General features: G+C 53.5%; 1 protein-coding gene across 1 annotated transcript in view; it reads left to right on the forward strand.

Moving 5' to 3' along the window:
- Positions 1–24,004, forward strand: part of MDN1 (midasin AAA ATPase 1) — an 84,542-nt gene that overhangs the window by 31,095 nt on the left and 29,443 nt on the right. The window contains exons 38-66 of the mRNA XM_078877317.1: positions 1,492–1,599; positions 2,469–2,657; positions 3,579–3,668; positions 4,591–4,875; positions 5,635–5,890; positions 6,848–7,058; positions 7,327–7,443; positions 7,778–8,154; positions 8,667–8,809; positions 9,666–9,850; positions 10,450–10,679; positions 10,833–10,946; positions 11,535–11,664; positions 11,824–11,948; positions 12,659–12,792; positions 13,316–13,461; positions 13,596–13,716; positions 14,301–14,532; positions 14,866–15,088; positions 15,218–15,341; positions 16,017–16,196; positions 17,125–17,321; positions 17,885–18,147; positions 18,315–18,454; positions 19,009–19,109; positions 19,560–20,256; positions 21,280–21,441; positions 22,393–22,702; positions 23,251–23,489. Of these exons, the coding sequence (XP_078733443.1) occupies positions 1,492–1,599; positions 2,469–2,657; positions 3,579–3,668; positions 4,591–4,875; positions 5,635–5,890; positions 6,848–7,058; positions 7,327–7,443; positions 7,778–8,154; positions 8,667–8,809; positions 9,666–9,850; positions 10,450–10,679; positions 10,833–10,946; positions 11,535–11,664; positions 11,824–11,948; positions 12,659–12,792; positions 13,316–13,461; positions 13,596–13,716; positions 14,301–14,532; positions 14,866–15,088; positions 15,218–15,341; positions 16,017–16,196; positions 17,125–17,321; positions 17,885–18,147; positions 18,315–18,454; positions 19,009–19,109; positions 19,560–20,256; positions 21,280–21,441; positions 22,393–22,702; positions 23,251–23,489 (5,829 nt within the window). The remainder of the gene's footprint in view (positions 1–1,491; positions 1,600–2,468; positions 2,658–3,578; positions 3,669–4,590; positions 4,876–5,634; positions 5,891–6,847; positions 7,059–7,326; positions 7,444–7,777; positions 8,155–8,666; positions 8,810–9,665; positions 9,851–10,449; positions 10,680–10,832; positions 10,947–11,534; positions 11,665–11,823; positions 11,949–12,658; positions 12,793–13,315; positions 13,462–13,595; positions 13,717–14,300; positions 14,533–14,865; positions 15,089–15,217; positions 15,342–16,016; positions 16,197–17,124; positions 17,322–17,884; positions 18,148–18,314; positions 18,455–19,008; positions 19,110–19,559; positions 20,257–21,279; positions 21,442–22,392; positions 22,703–23,250; positions 23,490–24,004) is intronic.

Genomic DNA, 24,004 nt, shown 5'->3' on the forward strand with positions numbered 1-24,004 from the left:
CCGAAACAGACTTTTGCCAGGCAAGGCCCCACTGAGCTATGTAGATCTTTTTCGGAAGCGACCTGGCCACAAATCGGTGAAGTGGCTTATCATGTGGAAATTTAGAGCAGCCAAATATTCTAAGCGTATATTTAGAAATGTGGAACGAAAAACCAGAGGACCCGGTGAAAAATCCGAGCAACCACGGGAGAGAACATGCAAACTCCAACTCTACCGGCGTCAGGGTCGGAATCGAACCTACGACCTCCTGTATATCAGGTGAGGTAGTTAACATCTCGCCACCATGGAGCCCTCATCCGCCAAATGACCGCCGCGCACGCGCAAAACCGTAGCGTCCTCTGGCTGCAGTCTAGTAAATCGAAACAGAAACCATGAAAGACGGAGAGGGGTCGGAGAAGATGGAAAGACAAACGGAGGGAAAAAAAATGGTGACGGAATGGAATTGCGTACTAGGGGGGAAAACGTTGGAATGAGGAACGAGTCGATGAAAGGAGACCAAACGTTGCTGTACGCCGTCCCTTGTCCCTGCGAGAGATTCTACTTGGTGTTCAAGAGTGGATATTTCCTGATTCAAATTCAAGCGGAGTTCAAGCGGGGGGGTATCTCGTGTCTCGTCCGTTGCCGTCTTTTTATCTCTAAATAATGAAAGACATTGAGGGCAGCGCATGAATTGGCAGTGGTGAATGACCAAAGACCTTCATAAGATGTGAATTGCCTGGGGAGAGAGGCGAGATTGATTGTGGCTGAATTCGAATGGTGGTGACTTTGTGCAGCGCAATTGCCCTATATGGTTTTACTGTGAATGACAGAATGCCGATCTTATCTCTGCCCATTTCCTGCCTTTTCAAATGAATTGTATTTTGTTTGCCTGCTTGTGTTTGTTGGGTTTAACACATTTGCTTGAAATTACAGTGGACATGCGGGAAACATAATTTCTGATATTAATAAAAACAACTTAACCTTCCCAATTAACACGTGCTGCCTTACAATGGATAGATATATATTGCTGACTCATTTGTTTGCCCTGTCATGTACTTCTTCGTGATAAAGCAGTGTTCATGTTCAATTTGGTGATTTTTTTTTGTAAAAATGTGTGCTTGTGTATTTTTACCAATGCAGTCCCTTCATGTTTTATATTAATTTCATTGCTTAATATATAACTAAAAAAATTCACCGGTCAGTTTAACACGTAGTCTTTCGCGACCAATGTCATCCACAATAGAGTTTTTTTTGGGAATGCTGCAATGGCGGACACAGAAAACCTCTTGATAACTCACTGGTGTTACCACCGATTGTTAACAAGTGCAGGAGGATGCGAAGGTTTATTGAATTTGCAATCAGATCAGCTCAGCGCCACCAAACAACGGCACCGTGCGAACGTTGTACTCGGGGGGGCCCCCTTGCGTGTGTCAGCCGCCACGGCGCCAAAGGGGGGCCCCTATTTCGAAGGGCTTAACAACCTGGCCGATGCCCATGTCGTGTGCGCTCCAGGTGTACGTGGACGAGATGAGTGGCGGCGACATGGAATTCATCGCCAACGCCATGTTCCCCAACATCGGCAGCCACATTGTCGCCAAGATGGTGGAGTTCAACAACAAGGTGACCTGTGACTCTCACGTCGGTGGCAACAGCATCAACAATAACAACAACAACAACAACGTGGCCTTGACTCGCCCGTGCACGTGTGCCTATATTGTGCAACTTGGTCGTTCCGTTGCTGTGCATGCATGCATGTTTGTTAATGCGTGTGAGTGGGGAGCGATTGGGTTGCGGTTTAGCGTGTTGTGCTACAAATTCGACGACCCGAGTTCGATTCCCGCTCACGGCCAACACCAGTGACAATTATCTGAACTGGTCCTGGACCTCCCCTAGGTCGACTCGGCCTCAAATGAGTACCTGGTGCAGTGTATGAATATCGCCACTAGGGAGACAAAGGCGGCCGGGCGTGGTGTTGGCCACCCGCCCCCGCGTGTGCCATGCCGGCCTCATAGGTGCTCGCTAACAGCACTTGCCCCAACAGTCTGTTAAGGCTATACGGGGGGTATCTTTGTCTAGATTTCAAGCTTTTGGAACTGCAGGAATCCATACTCTTTGGTTCTTTCGGTAAAGTCATGTAGGTATAAAATAGAATAAATCACGACGTTTCGGGCGCAACACAAGCGTCCATCATCAGGTGGGAAAGCATGATCTGCTGCTGAGGCAGACTAACAGTCTAACTAAGAGTCTGCCTCAGCAGCAGACCATGCTTTCCCACCTGATGATGGACGCTTGTGTTGCGTTCGAAACGCCGTCATTTATTTTACTTTATACCTACGGGACTTTACTGAAAGAAGCAAAGAGTATCATTGTCTTGTTCCATACAAGTACGGCTCTCGTATCTCTCCCGCGCGGTGCGTGCGCACTCCAGTGGTTGTGGGATCGCGCGGAGTGCAGCTGTTTTCCCCTTTTCCCGTCGTGTGCTCGGCCAGATGGTGCAGGCGGTGACGGCGGAGCGGCGCTGGGGCCAGCGCGGCGGGCCCTGGGAGTTCAACCTGCGCGACGTCTTCCGCTGGTGCCAGCTCTTGGAGGCCGACCAGGACCCGGGCCGCTACTCGCCGGGCCGCCACGTGACGCTGGTGTACGCCGACCGAATGCGGAGCGCCGAGGATCGCGGCAAGGCACGTGTCCAAAACCGCGCTGTTGTGTTCGCCATTGTAGCATTCCTCAAGTGGCGATGACGTACGTACTTACATATACGTCATCGGAACGGAATCGGAAGAAAAACTAGAATAAAATCACTTTATCGGTACAGATGCTCCAACAAGGCCACGTGGCGTGTGGCACAGGTTGGCGTCAGCTATCGTAGAGGAGGGCGGTCGTGTCGCTACGGTTCTCTGCGGTGAGAACAGTGCCCTTGAAAGCAATGGCGCTACGCCTCTAAAAAAAACAACGCTGAATCACTTCCGCGTTCCGAGATTCAGCGGTGAACGGGACACACCCTGCAACTTGCAGATGTCTCGGAACGGCGGGAAAGGGTTAATATGCCCTTTGTGTTCATCCTGCGTCTGTTAATAAGCAGTCTCGTATTATAATTGTTTTTTTACCCTTTTATCTGACAACAAAACTGACACCTTTTTTACAAGGAGTCATGTTTGCATTGACCACAATACCTGCAGTCGTAATGCAAACAAAAAACATAACTCTGATAATGCATGCACTGTCCTTGAAATTGATTGGTCCACACCCGAGACAGCTTTTCTTAGAGCCTAGTCTCACATGGCGTTGGACCAGATGACGCCAAAAGGCGCACAACTGAAAGACAATGCACCATCAGAGTATGAGAGCTCGGGGTAAGCATTTACACCATTGGAACCTCTTTTGCCAGTAAAAAAACATGATAATTGTTTTTTTACCCTTTTATCTGGCAACAAAACTCGTATTTATAACCAAGCTAAGAGCCCACTTAAGAGAATTGTTTGTAAAATAGCGTAATTCGATCGCTGGAAGGAATGGCGATACATTTATATTTTATGAGTTCGCTCAACTTTCGTATGTTATCAGTGTAAACTTGAATCTCCTTGTGTGCGCGAACTGGGCAGGTGTACGAGCTGTACCGGGAGGTGTTTACGGAGGAGGAGGATTTGCTGGAGGAGTCTCTGCACCTGCACGTCACTCCTGCACTTGTGCAGGTGAGCCCTGCTCCTCACATGCATGATGCAAGTTTAACAAATGTGAAGAACAAAAAATTGGCCCGCAAAGTGCTCAGTTGAGATTGTGCATTGCTCATCAATGCCCCGTACTGCAAAAAATGTTGGCAGGACCCTCCTCAACAAGAGTCGTGAGACTCGGTGAGACTTTCCTGTGTAAATAAACGTACATGCAGACACGCCCAAGAGAAGAACGACTTTCATGCAGTAATTTGCAGACTGTGCAAAGCACTGCACCGCTGCGCCATGAATCTCATCATCGTCATCAATCATCATCAGCCATGATCAATGGACTGCGGGATGAAGGCCTCTCCAAACCCTCTTCATGTGTCATTGTCCTGCGATGCATCAATCCACACAACACCTGCACACGAGCTCATCTCATCGCTCAATTTACACGATGAATAACCTCTTAAAGGGCATCCTCTGTGCATGTAAAGGTGCAGCCCAGTAAATGGTCGTTGATGCCACTGCTGGCAGAAAGGGCCCCCAGTAAAGGGGACACTGAAGGCCCCCTGCAGAATATATGAATATAGGAATACCTCGTCTAAAAACAAACGTTTGACATAGCTTTTTTTTTTAGAAGTGACCTGGCCACAAATTATCCAGCAATAAAAAGTGGCTCACCACGTGGAAATGTATACCAGCCACATACTCTAAACGCATGTTTCTAAACGTGGCGGAAAAAACCCCGAGAAAAATCCACGCGGTCACAAGGGGAGAACACCCAAACTCCAAATATACAGGCGTCACGGTCGGCATCAAATCTACGACAAGGCGCGAGGTAGTTAAAATCTCGATGCCGCGGTGCCCAGCGGTAATCAACGGCGAGCCCGCAGGTACTGCCACACTCTCGCCGCTCTGCCATATTTTCCATGGCCGCCCTCCTCGCGTCTCTCCCCAGGCGGGCTTCAGCTGCCTGCGGCGCCACTCGCGCGGCGTCCCGGGGTCCGGCGCCGACGCCCTCGCGGGTCCGCACGCCCTGCAGCTGTTGCCGGGCTGCGTGCCGCGCCTGGCGTCGCTGCTGCGCTGCGTGGAGCGAGGTTGGATGGTTCTGCTCGTCGGGCCGGCCGGCGCCGGGAAGTCGGCGCTGCTGAGCTCGCTCGCCGCGCTGGCCGGGCGCCGTCTGCGCGTCATGGCCGTCAACAGCGATATGGACACGACGGAGCTGCTCGGAGGGTTTGAGCAGGTTTGTTGGCGGGCGTGGGGGAAGGGCGGTCGGATTGTCGCTGGTTGGGTGGCCTGGGCCGACCTTGGGCTTGTGTCTTGCTCAATGAAGGGATGACGACTGCACCAGTGGGAGCCTGCGTTTCCACCAGCGACAACATTAATTATACCCAAAGTGTCATTGTCATGCATTGGTGTATGTATCTGCATGTATGTACTTGTGCGTTTCATGTACCATTTTAACCCCTAACACATGGTTCTGTCATGTGACCTCCTGCCATCTAGCCTTTGAGACTTCACTTGGACTTGCCTAGCCTGATGTCGCCATTCCTCATTTATAGGCCGTGTAGTATTTTTTTATTGTCACGTTTACCAAGATATCTACACATTTATGTATTTGTAAGTGGAGGTTTAACCCAAAAATAAATATGGAACCTTGGATTGGCTACAAAAACCTCCGTTTTAAGTTTCCACCACGGTTTTTTATTCTTACGTGAATTCATGTAATCTTCAGTTTAACACGTAGGCTTTCGCGATCAATATTATTCATAATCAACGTTTTTGGGTTAGATCGCGTTATTTATAAATGTGTCGAAACCCTCCACCACCCGACACGGCCAATCAGCAAAAAAAACGATTTGACAAAAGACAAATAGTTCACTGCTTTAGCCCACCGGTGTGTTGAAGCGTGAAACCACAACATTTACAATTTTTTGAGTACGACGTTTCGCTGGTAATTGCATCCAGCATCATCGGGCAATTTTTGTGCCTCGCTTCTTAGGTGGACGCGCGTCGCCCGTGGCTCGCGCTGCTTGCGGACGCTCGCGACGCTGTCGCTTCGCTCGCCCGTGCCGCCCTCCCCGCCTCCTCCCAGCATGCCGAGCGGCTGCTGAGACTGCGCACGTCGCTGTTGGCAATCGGGGGTGGGGCCACACTAGGGTCGCAGGAGGTCACGGTTTCGGATGTAGAAACGCTGCACAGCATTCTGGGAGAGGTGGAACTTGTCAACGGCGATCACCGCGCGCTGTCTGCGACAGGTGAGGCTTACCCCAGTGCGTTCTGGGAGATCAGAGTGCACCGATGATTTCTGCATGATCACATTACACACTTGGGATCATATCTGGCGACACCTTTTCAGTTCCTTCAAATAGTTTACACTGTAAAACTTCACAGAACTGAGCGAAATTGTTACTTTTTTATGCTTCTGTGTGATATGCATGCATAAGCATTCGCATGATCTCTGTGTGTGACATTTGAAAGTACACCACATGTTAAAACGTGTTTATACAATCCGCAGCCAACATAGAACGTCACTGTATAAAACAAAACAACACTGCTCACGTCAGCACGTGCTTCGGTCTCACCCGACACTCGGCTGATACCACTCACCACTCACCAGACACCGACACTCGCCAGACACTATTCACCACTCACCGTACAGCACAAACTCACAACTTGCACACACCAGACACTCGGCACCGGGGAAATTCGAATGTAATTATTGCGGCTTGGGTCACGTGATGACAGATGGATACTGGGGCGCATTGGGATTCATCAATGACAATGACACGGAGTGTGAACGGACAGTAGAATTTTAATATGGAGATTGTTCTTCTTGGTTCTTTCGGTAAAGTCACGTAGAAGGAAAATAATAAAATAATAAAAATAAAACATAATAAAATAATTCTCACGACGTTTCGGCTACAACGCAAGCAGCCGTCCTCAGGTGAAGAATGAAACGCCACCAAGCTACCTGAGGACGGCTGCTTGCGTTGTAGCCGAAATGTAGTGAGAATTATTTTATTATTTTCCTTCTACGTGACTTTACCGAAAGAACCAAGAAGATGAATCCCTGCAGTCACGAAAGCTTTATATCGAAAAATGGAGATTGTTCCTTATCCAAGAAGGAGGTTTGGAAGGGGCTCACACGCAACAGCCTGGCTTGGACAATGGTTGTATCGTGCTCTTCACGACTCGTTATGCGCCTCCTGCAGTGCTGTCAGAGCTCCGGGAACGGCTCGGCACCTTCCAGCGGAGGTTTTGCTCCTCGCCGCTTTCCACCGCCGCGGGAGCCAGGGCGAGCGGCGGGGGCTCTGCGGGGGAAGTTGGAGGTGGCGGCGGGGCCTTTGAGTGGGTGGATGGTGTTCTTGTGGAGGCGCTGCGCGCGGGCGACTGGCTGCTCATGGACAACGTCAACTTCTGCAGGCGAGAGACGGGTTGAGGTTTTCGTGGAATGTCGTCGTTCGTGCAACTTCGTCATCATCGCGATTGTTGTCGTAATTATCGTTTTTTTTATAACGTCTTAATCATAGTTTTCCATGGGTGCCGCTGATCTGTGCCGATCCACCTGCTTCCGCTCATGAGAGCTCGGCATTCTCTGGGCCACGAGTTTTTGGTCTCTCAAGTGCCTGCTACCTGTGTACATGTGGGTACGGCTTGGTGCACGTTGGTAACTGTTGCTTTTTCATCACAGCCCTTCGGTCCTGGACCGGCTCAACGCACTGCTGGAGCCGGGGGGAGTCCTCACCATCAGCGAGAGGGGAGTCATCGATGGCACCGTGCCAACCATCGTTCCTCACCCCGATTTCAGGTTGGCCTGGTGGCTTGGTGGGGCCTACTGCACTCAGCGGAGTACCATGATTGTTTTAAAATAATTCCGCAGTCTAATTTTATTTACATTGTGATCTCGGCATCATGTCACGAGACAAAGTGTCCATTCGCGAATTCTATAGAGCAGAACATCCGCTTGTAAGAAAACCGCACAAAATAGCTGATTTTATTGATTCCTTATTACCTACACATTACGGGGGTGGGCGGGGGGGGGGGGGGGTTGCATGCCTTGCCGCAAACTCGGCAAAGAGAGAAGCGTTCCGCACGTGGAATTAACAGCATCGACCGATTGTCCCGGCGACCTCTCCCCCCAGACTCTTCCTCTCTATGGACCCGGTGCACGGGGAAATCTCTCGAGCCATGCGCAACCGCGGCGTCGAGCTCTTCCTACCCGTCGTGGCAATGCCGCCGCCTGGGGGGCCGTGCCCCGAGCCCACGGCCGCCGTCGACACCGAGATGGCCATGGAGGTGGAAGTGCCGGCGGAGCGCTGCCCCGCCACCGCAGAGGGAGGGGAGCCTCAAGGACGTGCGGACACGCCATGCCTCGCGGGAGGCGGAGGGGAGGCCGCCGAGAGGGCCCGGATTGCCGAGATGGACCTCAAGCTGATGCTGCTCGGACTGGGGGTGGTGGCAGACTCTCTGGCTTCACAGCTGATAGCGCTGCACCGGCAGATGGGAAGCAGCCTGCTTGGTGAGTGCCCGTTGAAGCATTTGGAGGATGGACGGACAGATGAGAAGCTCGCGCATTAACCGTTTTCAACGTTAGTTGGAAAGTTGAACGGTGCAGGTTTTTTGAGACCAAATGTGAATTGTTCTTTGGAAAGGAAACCGGCCAAAGTTCCCAAAACACGACCCTGCTTTGACAAGGTCTCTGTCGAGGATTGCCTTGGGATAGGCCTTCATTGTGCGGTGTATGGCTGCTGTTATATGTGCCAACATACTAATAGTAGGGGGCACAGGTGGTGCATCTGCCATTCATCTCTACCAGTCAACCCATGGCTCCTGGTTTTTGTCCTGTGAATTCCTGCCAGTGAGCCTTGGACACTTCACGTGGCCTTAAAGTGCACCTAGCGCCGTGATGACATCGCCACCACTTAGCGGCGAATGGCAGCTTTAGTTGTCCCATGTATATGAATCTATGCGCGAGTCTGTATCTGCGCACGAGCGTCTGTGCAGCTGTGCGTTTGTGTGCACTGCGTGCAGGAGGATGCCCGCTGTCTCAGCTGCTCCAAGCCACCGCCCTGCTGGTGCAGCAGCTGCATCGAGGCCAGGGGCTGCACTCGGCGTTTGTGAGCGCGTGCGCCGATGTCTACGCTTCCACGCAGCCCTCGCCCAGCACCCGGCAGGCAAGCAGAGCGACGCTTCCATATCACTGCCGATAGAATGACCCCACGAGCATCACCGGATGGAGCGACTGAAACAAATGATCTCCGAGTCATCAGTTGAGCTTTGATCTTTAATTCACCCTCCTCTTCCTTAATGTGGTTCGGTAATGTCGCGTCCATGCATTTAAATTCAGCGTCGGTGCTACAAGGTCACTCGATTGTGTTGGTAGCATGGTTGACTACCTTTAAAATACGTTTTTGTCATTCACGAACCTGCAAACTTGTCGGACAGTGCTGCACACATGGCCTACATCACAGTGTTGACAGGTTGGGAGGAAACCTGGGAAAACCCCACATTTTCTGGGAGTAAACCCACACTTAAAACTGACAGCTTAACATGCCGCGAGCCTGAAGAAGGGGCAATGGTCCTTCGTGAGGGTGCGCAGCTTGTATTGTGGCTTGCTTCATTGCTTAAAGACACGCGCATGTACTCTTGTGCACGTGTGTGCGTACGGTGGTGTAGCGGTTAGCGCGCTGTGCTATGAACCCCCGGCGACCCGGGTTCGGTTCCCGCTCACGGCCAACACCGGTGACGATTATCTGAACAGGTCCTGGGCCTCCCCTAGGTCGACTCGGCCTCAAATTAGTACCTGGTGCGGTGTGTAAACATCGCCACTGGGGAGACAAAGGCGGTCGGGCGTGGTGGCGGCCACCCACCCCCTCGTGTACCGTTCCGGCCTTCATAGGTGCTCGCTAACAGCACATGTCCCTACAGTCAGTTAAGGCTACATGGGGGATCTTTTTATCTTTGTCTTTGTACGTGTGTGTTTTGCCCCCCCCCCCACCCCCCCCCCCACGTGGTCGTGTCCCCTCTCAGTGGGCCCTGGAGACGGTGGAGGCGCACGCTGCCCACGTGACGTGCGATGAGCCACAGCTGCTGGCGCCTGGCCGCTACCCCGAGCCCGTGCCCTCGGTGGCGTCGCTGGCGAGGGACGCGTCGCTCTGCGCCGTGCGCCGTGACGGGGCTCTGCTGCTGCACTGCCTGGCCGCTGCAGGTCAAAGGTCGGTTTCTGCCCCTGTTGGAACATCTGAAAAAGGGCTTCATAACTGATGGGGTTTCTCAAGGATAAATGAAGATTCTGATTCTGTGGTCATTAATGGATTCCTCACCATCGCAGGTCATACTTTTATAATGCTTTTTAACTAAGTTTCAAAGCATTTATGCATTAAATATCTGTCTGTAACGGGGCGGGGGGGGGAGAGGGGCACTATAACTCTAGTAAAGACAATCCAGCGTTTTGGCGGCGAGTGTTGGTGGATCACACAAATGTTGTGAAACTCCCCTTCCCATGGGTGTCAAGGGGAAGCCAAACCCTGGATTGCCATGCGAAGACGATACAGCAAGTGAGGCCTCCGTCTGTTCCATCTGAATGGCAGAGAGTGGTGCCCCTTTCATGCATGTGGGTTTGTAAGCAGGACCCTGTTGACTTAGAGTCCTTGGACTCGGTGTGGTATTCCTGGCTAAATAAGTAATTATTTAACATTGCAAATAATCGATTCTCACAAGCACCATTCACTACAAATAATTTGACCGTAAAATATCTACTCAACCCAGTACAATGAAATGAATGCAAATCATTCACATTGACCGTCTCTTGCAGGGGGTATGCGCTGACGTTAGGGGACCTGCGACGAAGCATCGGGGTCCTCGGTTTGCCGAACGACCAACCTGATGAGGTCCCCACTGCCGCGCCATCGACGCCACCCACTGACAACTCCGCCCTCCTCCCGTTCGCCGCGAGACTCGTCGCCGAACGAGCCTCCCCTCAGGATTGGCTGCTGCGGGTCAGGTGGTTGAATGACCTGGCCAATGGCGGCGCCATAAATGCAGGTGAGCGTGCCCTTTCACGTGCATCGGTAAAAAAACGAGAGCCGGTGGAACCTTTGGCGAAAGTGTTGAGCAAAAATGCTGGTGAAAGTTTCGGCGTGTTTTAAACCTTTCTTGTGCCGCATTGCGTTTGCCCCTTGTTTGCCTCTTGCACAGGCCAAGTTGGGACGGTTCTGCGGGCGGTGTCCGAGGCTCTCAACTCTGTGTCCGAGACCGGCCTCGTGAGCCGTATTGTGTCCTGCCAGCAGCACCTTGCACAGCAAGCCGGAGGTGCAACAAGCAATGACACAGCTGTGTGGTTTTTTTTCTTAGTTTAAAATGTTTCTTTTGCCCCCCCACCCACCCCGGAGGTGTTTTATGCAAGGCAGACATTACGTTGTTCCCTAACACAGTCGATGATGTAGGTACAGCGTGTCTGTGAAATGACACGGGCAGGCATACCCTGTTCCCATACAACAGGATTCTTCTTCTTTTTAGGGGGACCCCTAAAAATAAAAGTTCGTTTAATTCTGAGGCTCAAAAATGTTCCAATGTCATGAATTGCTAACTTTCTTGTTAGTTCGTTTTTCCACGCTGCACATAAACGTCACGCGCCAGGCAGTCCTAAATTAGCACCGTGCTATTTGTGTTTTAAACATTTTTAAGCACTCAAAAAAAGAACAAACTGCGAATGGGCTACATTTGCTCTTTATGGAAATAACGGGGTTTTTTTGGTAATAAAACGGATAAACCATGGCATACCGATGCCCTGACTTAGCCCAGGATAACGGTCACGTGACTTCCGGCCGGTGCGTTTTAGTTTATGAATTCCGTGGTTTTATTGTGTCCCTCCCCCTCCCCACCTTGGCTGTGCCCCAGACCCCTCGTCTCTGGCCGACTTCCCTCTGGACATCAGGTGGAACTTGCAGTACCTGGAAGTCGTGTCCAACAGGGCCCGCAGAGCCGGCCTTGACCCCTGCCCGGCCCAGCTCTTCTCGTTGGCAAACAGGTGCGGCTGCGTCTCGGCGCGATCCGCAAGCTCCACCGCCGCTCGGCCCGACCCGCCGGCCGTAGCCGAGAGTGAGCTTGCGTCTCGCCGCGTTGACCGTGCGCTGCTGTTGCTGGACGTATGTGTGTGTGTGTGTTGAACTTGCGGACCTTGCTGTAGGATGAGCCTTCTGCTGGAGAGGAAAGCGAAGTCGTACGTGGAGTCGCTGGCACTGGAGTCGGGCCTGAGGACTTTGAAAGACTTGAACTCGTCAGTGCTGAAGACGTCCTACGCCCTGAGTAAAGGTACGCGCCGCACGGCAAACGTCTCACTCGGCTGAGCTCATGGGAAGTGCGAAGCGCTGTGCCAGACGCGAGTCGTGTGTATCTGTGCGTGCGCGCGTGCGTGTGTGAGAGACTTTGGTGGGGAATAGCAGTGTAGCGGTTTGCGCGCTGCGCTGTGAACCCGGGCCACCTGAGTTTGATTCCCGCCCATGGCCAACACCAGTGGCAATTTTCAAACGAGTACTGGGCCTCCCCTGGTGACTCTACCTCAAATAAGTACCTGGTGTGATGTTTCAACATCACCACCAGGGAGACAAAGGCGGCCAGGCATAATACTCGCCACCAATGCCCTAGAATGCCGTTCCGGCCATCATAGGTACTTGCTACAGCACTTGCTCCAACAGTTTGTTCAGGCTATACAGGGGATCTTTGTCTTTGTGATTTAATGCAATGGTGTATCGGTTAGTGCACTACCCTTCAAACCCCCAACCATGGCCAGCATCAGTGGCGAATATCTTATGTTCTTTTAAACGAGCACCTGGTGCGGTGTGTAAGGATCAGTTCTGAAGAGACCAAGGCGTGCTTCTGTCCACGCCAACCCATCGTGCGCTGTGCCGGCCTTTCACAGTTGCTCACGGACAGCACTTGGCCAAACGGTATATGTAGGCTACACAGGTGGGGGGGGGATCTTTGTCTTTGTGACCGCGTGCTCTTGTCTCCCACACGTCCAGGTGCCCTGGGCTCCGAGTCTCTGCCGCACCCAGCCGTCGCGTTCGTGTTCCCGTTCCTCTCGCTGTGGGACGACTGGCTCGGCCGCTGGGCGAGCGGTGGCAAAGAGGAGGTGTCCGATGAGGACCTGACGAAGGTACGCACAGAGCCCACAGGTCTCCACCTACGCCTTGCTCTCAGTTCTCCATGGGCAGGTGGATCCGGCTTGTGGATTAAACTGTGCTTGCGGAAAGAAAAACAAACGTGTGTAGGTGTGTACACGTGTGCTGGCTTCATCGTGAGCCGCTCCTCACTCGTCGCGGGTCAATGCCCACGTGACCGTAAAATGGTTGACAAGCAAACCGAATCGTTTTAAGGAACAATAAAAACGACACGATCTACGTATTTATAATACGTACACTTCCGCAGCCTAAATTACGGATTTTTTTTGTTGTATTTGTGTTTTTTCTTTGTCTGAACCACACCTCTCCCCATTATTCTGACTAATTGAGAGTTGACTGTGTGGAACTGGTTTTTACTGACTGTCAACATATTGCTGATCCCCCCCCCACTCCTCCCCTGGGCAAAGGCGTCCCACCTTCCATTCTTTCCTTTTCGTCAGTTCCTCCTGTCCTGCGTTGGCCTATCCTTGCTCTAATCGTTCTCCGTTATCTTGGCAGTTGCTGCAGCGTGTGCAGCGACGCGATTGGTTCTGGGAAGCATGTGAGGTCACTTCCTGCGAACAAGGGATGCTGGGAATGCTGGCGCTGCACTGGCATTGGCTGAGAAAGGCGGGCTGTGGCGATGAAGCGTTACTCCCCTCTGGGTACGTGGCCCCAAGCGGTCAAAACTCACAACTTGCTGCTCACCGCGAGTGTGGTGCCATTTCGTTTTCACGGCGCTGGGTGGTAGTGAGAGACGCTCGTGAACGCGTGTGCGTGTGTGTGTTTCCTCCTCAAGGTGTCCCGCTGAACTGACGACCATGGTGTCGGCCTTGGACCAGCACCTGGGCCGACCCGACGCACGCCATTCGGCGCTGAGCAGGATGCGGAAGTCACTTGGGTGGCCCCTGCCTTTCAAGGTAGCCCTGTGTGCCCCACCGCTCCTGTTCACCGTCGCACGTTGTGTGACCTTTTTAAAATGTCAAGTCTTTTTTATTGAAAGCTTTCGTGACTGCAGGGATTCATATTCTTGGTTCTTTCGGTAAAGTCACGTAGAAGGGAAATAATAAAATAATATTAATATGAAACAATAAAAATTCTCACGACGTTTCGACTGCAACACAAGCAATCATCGAAAGAACCAAGAATATGTCAAGTCTTTGTTTTCGTCAAGCCCTCGCCGTCATTAGCGTCATTATAATCGTCACCATAAGCATGACTCTAGTTATCTCTGTTCTAGAAATTTTTTTGTTGCGGTCATACAGTAGCGACTGGCAAAACCTCCCGAGAAAACGTGTTCTCGCCGCTGTTCATTTCGAATAACAAGTTGGAAATAACTGTTTGTAGATTTAGGGTGACTTTGTCACCCTGAATACATATAACCCAGTACAGTAAAACTTGATTATTTACAATTTTTATTAAAGCAAGCGCCATTGAACGCCGCGCTCCGTGCCTGGCGGTCGCGGCCCTCGCCCACGCGCGTTGTCCCCTCCGCCGTGTGCAGCAGCGGGAGGCGGTGGAGGTGGCGCTGGGGCTGAGCGAGGCCTGGAGCCGCCTCTGCACGCCGCTCACCCACGCCCCGCGATCCCCGGAGGAGGCACTCATTGCGCTCGCGAGGCTCAGGGCCGTGTGCGACCGCGCGGGCCCGACGCACGGCGACGGCGTTCGGAGCGCCCTAACGCGCGTCTGGGAGCAGCTGCTGCTGCTGCAGCACGGAGGAGCGGAGGTTGGAGCCGGTGAGTGCGTGCGTGCGAGTTGTTTTTGCCGTATTAACCATCGTCACTATCAGCCGCGGTCGATCCACTCAAGGATGAATGTCTCCCCGACGATGGATGGCAGCAGCTTGGGATGGTGACCTTAATTCAGCATTGGCGTGAACATGGTGATTGCGATGATTAAGATAGTTGTCATTGTATTAATACTGTATTGTAAAATATCAGCAAATAAAAATCACGATAACGGAAATAATCTCTTGAAACACCTTCCTCGCTGACAGTATTATTGAGAGACTCGGTAAACCAGCTGACGACGTCATACGTCTCATCCTGAATTCCGCACGGCCGACACAGAAGCCCTGAGGGAGCTGACGTCATCGTGGAGCACCCTGAAGCAAGGCATGCTGGGACGCGCGCTGGAAGCGGGCGGCACCAGCGTGCCGGGCGATGCGGCGGACGACGCCGCGCTGCTCGCGCTGGAGAGCCGCGTGCAGCTGTGGCCCGTGCTGGAGCAGCTCTCCCTGCGCTCCCAGTGCCGACTCGTAGCCGCCCTCCTGAACGTGCCCGCGTCCAACAGGTTGGGATCCACCGCCCCGTCGCGTCGCTCACCTCGGCACACGGAGGTCACGCGCCCTGTCGGCACGGCGATTCGCCGATTTCTCCCCCCCCCCCCCCCCCCGAATTATGTTTCCCTTACCGCCCGCAGCGTGGGTGAGGAGCCGCCGTGGGGCGCTGGCGAGGATGTGAGGCACCTGGTGTCGTTCTCCTCGCGCTTCACGCCCTCGTGCCCACGACAGCTCGGCCTCCTGCACGGGCTTCTCGGCCTCCCGGTAACTCGGCATCGGCACCTCGCGATTGTTTTGCGGCTCGTGGGGGTGGCCAGGTGGTCGGAACACTGAGTTGGCACTGCTGGGATTCTGGGTGAAATTTCCTTTCGTACGCCAAAAATTACTCCTCGAGAAGGAAATAGGCCCCCGTTTCCACGTTCGCCCCATGATATCTCACTCAGTTTTGGGGTTGGCCCAAGTAAAAGTTTTTCGGCGTGGAGATGAAAAAAAAGAGCACTGCTTGCTCCCGTACCAACTTGGTGCCGGATCGACTGGGTAGGGACTGTTGTGTGAACGCTTGCTCGTCAGACCGGCCTAGTTCAAACACCGTGCTAGCACGCTCTCCCCTGTGGTTGTGGAAACAGGCATTAGTTGTGTTTTTTTATCTCATTCGCATTTGTTTTCTTCTGGTACTCCTCCAACATACAAACGTTCAGTTATGCTAAATCCACTGCTGGATATAAAGGCCTCCCGAATCCATCACCACCTCTCATGGTCCTAGCATCTGGACACGAGGTTATTTCATCGCTCCATCTCCTCCATGAAAGCTTAACGACGTGAAGTGAATTTGTGTCACCATTTCAACTTTTTGAAAAATATTCTTGAGCCCGCTGAATTTATTTAGGGTAAGGATGTCACAAAATTACAAGCGTCTCTTGTTTTGCCTTAACCCTGCAGTCACGCCAGGTGCTGCCCTCTGTTCGGTGGGACCTGCTGCTCGCTGCCCTCTCCCAGCTGTGGAGCAACACAGCCGCCAGTCGCCCTGAGCTTTGGCTGGGCTGGAAATCGAGCACCGACCTTCAGGAGTCACCCACATCGACCCAATCCTTGTCGCCTGCATTCGGCGCGATTCTCAAGGTGTGTTCGGTTCACGTGAACGATTCTTGACAAGTCAGTCTGTCTCACATTTGTTTATGTTCTTTAAACATTTACTTTATTTTTCCACAATTCGATTTTTCTGTGGGCATCGTGTAAAATTAGTTGAAGACAATTCTATTTAGACTTTGCAGCTAGCAGTGCATCATGCTGACGCACTTCTAGCTGGAATCTCTTCAACCAAATAGAAAGGATTCATAGAACTCGGAGAAGAGAATAATTAGGTGTTCATTTCAGAGTAGTTCATATTGCCCTCCCAGTTTTGTGTTTTGAATTTGAAATAGTTTAAAGAGATCAGTCTACAAAAATGTAAAAATAAGTATAACCCGTAAAAACGAAGTTTTTCACTATAAATCCTTTATATGCGTGGCAGCGAACTTAATATAAAGGATTTAAAAATATATTCGCCTGTGGAGGACGCGGGGATCGATCCCGCGACCTTTGGCATGGGAAGCGAGGGCGCTACCAACTGCGCTACTCCGCCACAGCCTGTGGAGGGGTTACGCTCTGGGCTCTTACACTGTCCGTTCTATTAGAATATATGTAAAATAATTTTTTTTGACTAAAAAGTGTAAAATGTTGGGAATTTTTTTTCACGAACATTAATTGTCTCGCACAACGAGTCTGTGTGGAAAATGTCAGCTCGATTGGATCACGGGAAGTGGGTTAAAAAACGACCGAACGATTTGCACGGTCGTAAGCAAGCAAGCAAGCACGCAAGCACGCAAGCAAGCAAGCAAGCGAACTTAATATAAAGGATTTAAAAAGGGGCGGCCTTGTGTAGAACAACAAGTGACATCACCACCTCTTATGTCCTCTGGCCTTCGTCATTTTGTTGCTCATCGCTTTCTCAGAGCCGTTTAATGTTGGGGTTGTGACTTCCTCTCCCTGCTCGTTCCGCTCTGCGCAGGGCCCCGGCGTGCTGAGCTGCGCCGCCCTCTCGGGCTGCCTCTTCCGTATCCTTGGCAACGACGGCCATTGGTCGCCCCAGGAGGACCCCGCGGGTCACGTGACCCTGGGGGCCTGGCAGCAGCGCACCCGGCAGCTGGAGGTCGTGGGTCGAGTCGTGTGGAGCAACATGTCGTCTGCCGCGCTGCCCGATTTCACGTGAGCATAAAGTCGCCTTGGAGGGGGTGAAGGGATGTTCAAATTCTCGTCCATGTGGCTACGCGGGGATTCATCGATTGAAACCGATTTTTAGGCTCAAGTCCTTGTGTTTTAATGCCGCGTGTGAGAATCAAACATTTTGAAGCAGTGTCTGTGGCACGGGGTGGAGCGGTGACATGGTGATTGCCACACAGCACTATGAACCTAGTGACCTGAGTTCATTCCCCGCAATGGCTAGCATCACTTAGCAGTGTGGATAAGTAAAGTAAAATAAGCGCCACATTTCACAAAGTTTGGCGAGAATTTCATCCACCGGTGAATTGACAAAAGGGCAGTACATGAATTGTGGGTTTTTTACAGGCACTCTGCTTTTCTTACCACCGTAGAGGAGCACCAGGCCCTCCTGTGAAGAATCTGGGATACTCAGGATTTTTTTTTCTTGACAAACAAATACATGTAAAATGTTGAACCATACGTTGCCAACCATGCTATCATTGGAGGTGCGGGGAAGGACAAAAACAAAAAATTACCACGTTAAACCCGACTCTCCGTGCCGCACCCAGAGAGGTCGACCGCCGTCTCCTGCGCTCCGTGCTGCGTGTGCTCCTCTCCCGCACGGCCGAGTCGCTGAGCCCGGCCTCTGAGCCCGCGGCGACGGCGACGGCGCTGGGAGCCCGCGGCAAAGCGAGCGCGGGGGACGAGGAGCGACTCGCGGACGCGGCGGCCCGGTGTCTACGGGGGGCGTCCGCCCTGCCCATGGACGTCGCCGAGCTGCTCGAGGATTGCGTCGCCTCCCTCGGCGGCTCCGGCTCGTGTGACGCGCCAGGTCGGTTGGTCGGTCGGCGTGCACGCGCGCGACGATGCCGACGGCTCGTCGATTGAATTGGATTTTGCCGCCGGCGACGCGTCCCCTGAATCGGCCCGGTGATCGTGAGTCCGGTTTGTTCCTCCCGCCCCCCGCGCACCCTGCCCCCACCCCCTCCCGTTGCTTAGGGGGCGGGCAAAAAGAGCTGCTGCACAGAGCGGAGCTGTGGGCCAAGCTGGGCCTGGTGGCCGTGCTGACGTGGCGACCTCGCACGCACTTTGACCCCATGGTGAAGAGAGCGCAGAAGCTTCGGCACACGGAGGAGGAGGTGAGATTTTCCGTGTTCTGGCGCTTAGTCCCTGCCCCAGCCCTAACCATAGCAGTAAACCAATCCTTAGCTGGAGCCCTGCTGTACGCACAGCCCTAACTCTAAATGTAACCATCGCCATTACCCTGACTCTAACCATAACTCCCAAATAGCAGTGATATCCATAACACTAACTATGGCACCTGGGCTGTTACCGCTAATTCTAATGCGAGCCATAGCCTTAACTCTTTTACGTAAGCCTAAGCTCCTAGCCCTAACCCTTGCGATAAGCCTTAATGCTCTCAGATATTCTATTATACACAATCCGAATGCTCACTGTGCCCTAACACTCACAATTACTTCAGGGTTCCTAACTCAAATCTCATTCCTGTCTCTTATTTCCAGGTACCCAACTTCTAGTCCTAACTTTTCATGTTTTAAAAACTCTTCATATAAGCTGTGAAAATGTAAATTGTAAACCATAATCAAGATACGTTGAACCAACGACACAGGCAACGCAGATCGTACCGGTAATTATTCGCAAGTGGGTGACGAAATGATTGTCCCTGCTGCAGCTGCACGAGCTGGAGAGTGAGTGGCGCGCCCGCGAGACGTTGTCCCACATCGTCTCAGGCCGAGACCTCCGCGTGGATTCTCACTGCCACCCACGCATCCGGTAAGGGGGCGCGGGGGGATACGGAGTGGCACGGTAGGGGCACGGTGGGGCACGGTGGGGCACGGTGGAGCACGGTGGGGCACGGTGGGGCACGGTGGGGCACGGTGGGGGCGCGGTGGGGCGCCGTGGGGCGCGGTGGGGCGCGGTGGGGCACGGTGGGGCACGGTGGGGCACGGTGCAGCACGGTGGGGGTGCGGTGGGACATGGTGGGGCACGGTGGGGGCACAGTGGGGGCATGGGGCAGCACGGTGGAGCATGGCTCTATGGCTGCGTTGAGTCAATGGCCGACTAAGACTGCAAGTGCCTCTGTAATCAGATTAAAATTGGAGGCCTCTTTACAACCAGGTGATAACCCATTGAAAATATAAGAAAGTACATTTTTGTTTATGAAATAACGGGCGATACCTACACACACGTCGCCCTGTGAATGTGCCCGCTCTCTGTGTTCAGCTTCGTGCAGCAGAGGATGGAGGTGCTGCGCGAGCGTGTGCACGAGCTGTCCAAGAAGCAGGCTCACCGCCCCGAGCCGCACGCCTACGAGCGGCTCTCGCGAGACGTCGCCCACTTCGTGAGCAGCATCTGCCAACCGCAGAGGGCGCTCCGGCTGCTCGCGCGCATCGCCGAGTCCCTCTCGCGTCCGTCGGCGACCGCCTCGGCCTCCGCCTCCCTGCTGCGCGAAGAGGCCGCCTGGCAGACGTCGCTGGAGCAGTTCCGCGCTCGGCTGGCGGATGGATACGCGGGCTTCCCGGACGTCGTCACGCCCCTGCTGTGCGGAGTGGCGCAGCTGCAACACGGCGTGCGTCTGGCCGCGACCGAGCTGCGCCGCATGGGCGCCGCCGATCGCTCGGCCGCCAGCCTCGTCTCGTGCCTCGCGAAGCTGCCGTCGGTCTCGGCCGAGTTCCCGTCGTTCCTGGCGCACGCCGACGCGCTGAGTCAGCGCGACGCGTCACGCGCCGTCGCGGACGCCCTCGGCCGCACCGGAGAGGGCGGCGCCGGAGAGGGCGGCGCCGGCGGCGAGGGGTCGGAGGTCGCCCGGAAAGCTACCGAGCGGCTCGTGGTGCTCGCGCTGCTCTTCCTGAGGAACCACATGCGGCTGCGCGGAGAGATGGACGCGGCCTCACTCAGGCTGCTCCAGCACCTGCTGCAGGTGCGTGTCACCTGAGAGAGATGTGCGTCACACGCTACACGCATGCGACGCGGTGATTGTAATCTCTGTGGTTTGTGTAAATCACACGAATGTGTTACCTCTTGGCTCGTTGAACACGTGAGAAGGAATGGTCAATGCGGACGATACGAATGAGTTGGATAACGCAGTCGAGAAGGACGGTGCAAACAAGACGGCACCGAGAGGACAAGTGGTTATCAACATCATCGGCCATTATCAACCCCCACTGGCGGAGAAAGGCCTCCCAAACGCTGTCATCTTCTTTAATAATCCACCTCGCACCTGGACCCGAGCCGATTTAATCACTTTATCTCCTCGGTGGACGTAATCTTGGGCACTATCTCCTTCCCTTAGGCTGCCAGTCCATCGTGATTCTCGGTCACCAGCAGTTGTCCCTTCTATGAGATCAATGCGTCCTGCCCAAGCCCACTTAATTATCTCGTCCGTTAGAATAATAATTTGCATACCTCACAAACACCACACACTGTGCCCGCGATGCTCACGGGACATTTGCTAATTGCGGGTCAATATTCAATTCATTCAACCCACTGGAGGCGATTGTGGCATTATCATCATCATCAGCGACGGCGATAACACGGGGCCCCATGGCAGTTAGCGCTGCTGCCGACCCGCCTGGGCCACGAGGGGTTGCGTGGAAGTTAATAAAAGTAAAATAAAATAAATATAAAAATCACGACGTTTCCGAGGCAACACAAGCTTCCGTCTTCAGGTGGAACCGTCACAGCACGATAGCTGTATAAAGTTATTTTTTTTACTTTTATTAATTTAAATTTAAATTTTTTACCTACGTGACTTTAACGAAAAAACCTAAGAATATGAATCCTTGCAGTCACGAAAGCTTCAAATCTAGAGTTGTGTGGAAGCTTGAGACGTTGCGACCGTTTACCTGAACCGCGCGTGGGGGGGCGGCGGTAGGGCTCGTGAAGGAATGCGAGCGTCGTCGTCGTGGTCATCGTCCGAGTGCTTTTCGGTGCGCACGCGCAGGTCGTGGTCAACGCGTTCGACGATCAGGAGCGGCTGGCAGCTGAGCGCGCCCATCAGCAGGCGAGCGTCTTCCGCTACCGGAGCCAGGGGCACGGCTCCGGCCTCTCCCCCGAAGAGCAGGAGGAGAGGGACTTCCGGCAAAGCTTCCCGCAGCACGACCAGGTGTGGGGGGGATGGCGGGAGGGGGGGACGAGATTATTGCGAGAGCTCGTGTTTGAAGGAAATGAGGGCATTCGTTCGTTCGTTCATTATCACGTGGAATTTGAAAAGCAATGGAGCGAGTTTATAAGTGTGTACGTTCAGTTAGTTTATGGGGGTCGCCAAATAGATTGCATCAGTACCTCCCGTCAAGCCTGGTATTGGGCATTGATCGGCGTTGTGAGTGATGGATTTCATTTCGCCACAGCCACGATTGGGCGACTCGTTAATTCCTAAATTATGGAGGAGCTAGCTGCACCTTCCAGTGTTGTTGTTAAGCCTCAGTTAAGTGCAGTGCCTTAGAGATAAGGGGAAGCCGGGTATCTCCATTCAATGCCCATTCTTGACGGCCGCTGGGTCAGTGCGGGTTGTTGATGTGAGTGGGAGTATAGCAGAGGTCGCAATCGGGTACCCGATACCCGTACCCTACCCGATACCCGTACCCTACCCGATACCCGTACCCTACCCGATACCCGTACCCTACCCGATACCCGATACCCGTACCCTACCCGTACCCTACCCGATACCCGGCCGGGTACGGGTACCCGTTTGCGACCCTGGTGCGGCCGGGTACGGGTACGGGTAGACCGTGAGTCACTGGTGAGTAACTGTTTGTCGCTCATTTCCCAACGTCTTGTCTCTTCTCACAATTCAAGTTCCTAGAATCAACGCACCCGTGCCTGCAACATGGCTTCATCCCAGAGGTCGCAATCAGGTACCCGATACCCGTAGGGTACGGGTACGGCCGGGTACGGGTACGGGTAAGGAATCAAAACCCGTTTGCGACCTCTGGAGTATAGGGACCAGTTCTGATATCACTTACCAACCAACCACTTGCGCCGCCTCTACCAGCGTAGTTTGCACGAGCCGCAATCGTTGACCCGCCCCCCACCCTTCCCCTTCGTTTGCACGCAGGACTTTGCCGACCTGACCGCCACGTTCAGCCTGGACGGCGGCGGCGAGGCCGCCCCTCGGCACAACGGCACGGACGGCGGCGATGACGACGACGCCGGCGATGGGGGGGATGACGGCTCGCCGCTCGTGTCGGAGGAGTGCGCCCGCGTGGCAGTCCTCGTGCACGCCGAGGCCTTCCGCGGCCTCACCCACACGGCCTGGTACCGCCCCTCCGGAGCGACCGCCCACCCGCCCCCAGACCACATGGCCACCTTCGCGGCGGCCTACCAGCTCGCCGGCACCGTGATGGCACAGGCGTACCCCGTGGTTGGTGAGTCGCCATAGCGGCGGCGGCGTCGTCGTCGTCGTCGTCGCCGTGATGCGAGGGCTTCTCAACGAATGCAGCGCGGATTAATTTGGCACTGCTGAGCGTGCGTTTTTACGTAACAAAAAACTTGTTATAGTAAATAATTAATAATTAACAGAACAAATTAATGACCTTGAATGTTTTCGGCAAGTTTTGAAAAAAAAAATTTCCCAAAATAGTCTGTTTTTTTTTTATTTCCCATCATGTTTTGAATGCATTTCAAGTTATCTTTGCTTAACTTTGCTTACACGATCATGTTTATAGCCACTGCATACACGAACTGTGACTGCTAAGAGCTTTAACCGTTGTTATTTTTTACGCTGTGATCGCTGATGAAAGTGATGTGAATTCACTTAAGATGATTTTTTTCGATTTAAAGATGGTTAGAGTGGAAAATGCGACATCCGCACATCGCTGTGTACATACAACCCCCGCGTTCCGCGTGCGCTTGCGACTTCCGTTTAACGAGCCCCGACCCCCCCCCCCCCTCGCCGCCACCCTTGCCCGTGCAGACGCAAGCCTGGAGCGCGACACGATGTGCGCCCACCTGCTCATGTCGAAGCTCATCCGAGACAGCGTCGCCGAGTCACCGGGCGGCCCCGACGTCGTCGAATCCTCGCGGGCCCACTACGACTTCTACCAGAGCCCCAACGCGGCCCAGGCGCTGCAGTGTCTGCCCCCGCTGAAGGCCTTCACGGTGCGCGTCTCCCAGCTGCTGGACGAGTGGCCGGAGCACCCGACGCTCTCGCAGGTGAGAGCGAGCGCCGCCCGTTGGGCTCTCCGGCGATGCACCTTGACCCCCATGAGTCACTCCGCTCCCAGGTTCGATCCCGCCCGTGGTGTTTGTCTCGTCCGTGCCGCGTTTCCGCTCCGTCACGACGATGCTGGCTGTACTGCCTCGTTTCCGCCACGTCTTTTTTGTGTTGAATTCTGGCCGTTAGCCTAAAGGTGGAAAAAAATAAATAAATCTATATTTCTGAATTAATTAGTGATGTGTCTGATGGTCCTTCAGTAACATTGTACAACGAATAAACGAGGTCTTTAACGGTCGTAAACTAAACAAACGCGAATAAAAAAAAAAGACCATGAGCACGAGGTGCCGGAAAAAAGTTAGGTGCATGGGCCAGTAAGCTCGTAAGCTCTAGTGTCTTGGTCTGAAAGGGACAAAAGAACAGGGAACCAAGCTTTAGATGAGCGAGAAGGGATATTCCAGAAACGTGGAGCAGCGGTGCGGAAAGACTCTTACCAAAGAGAGGCCGTGGTGGT

This window comes from Lampetra fluviatilis, chromosome 47, assembly GCF_964198595.1.
Source record: "Lampetra fluviatilis chromosome 47, kcLamFluv1.1, whole genome shotgun sequence".
Lineage (NCBI taxonomy): Eukaryota > Metazoa > Chordata > Hyperoartia > Petromyzontiformes > Petromyzontidae > Lampetra > Lampetra fluviatilis.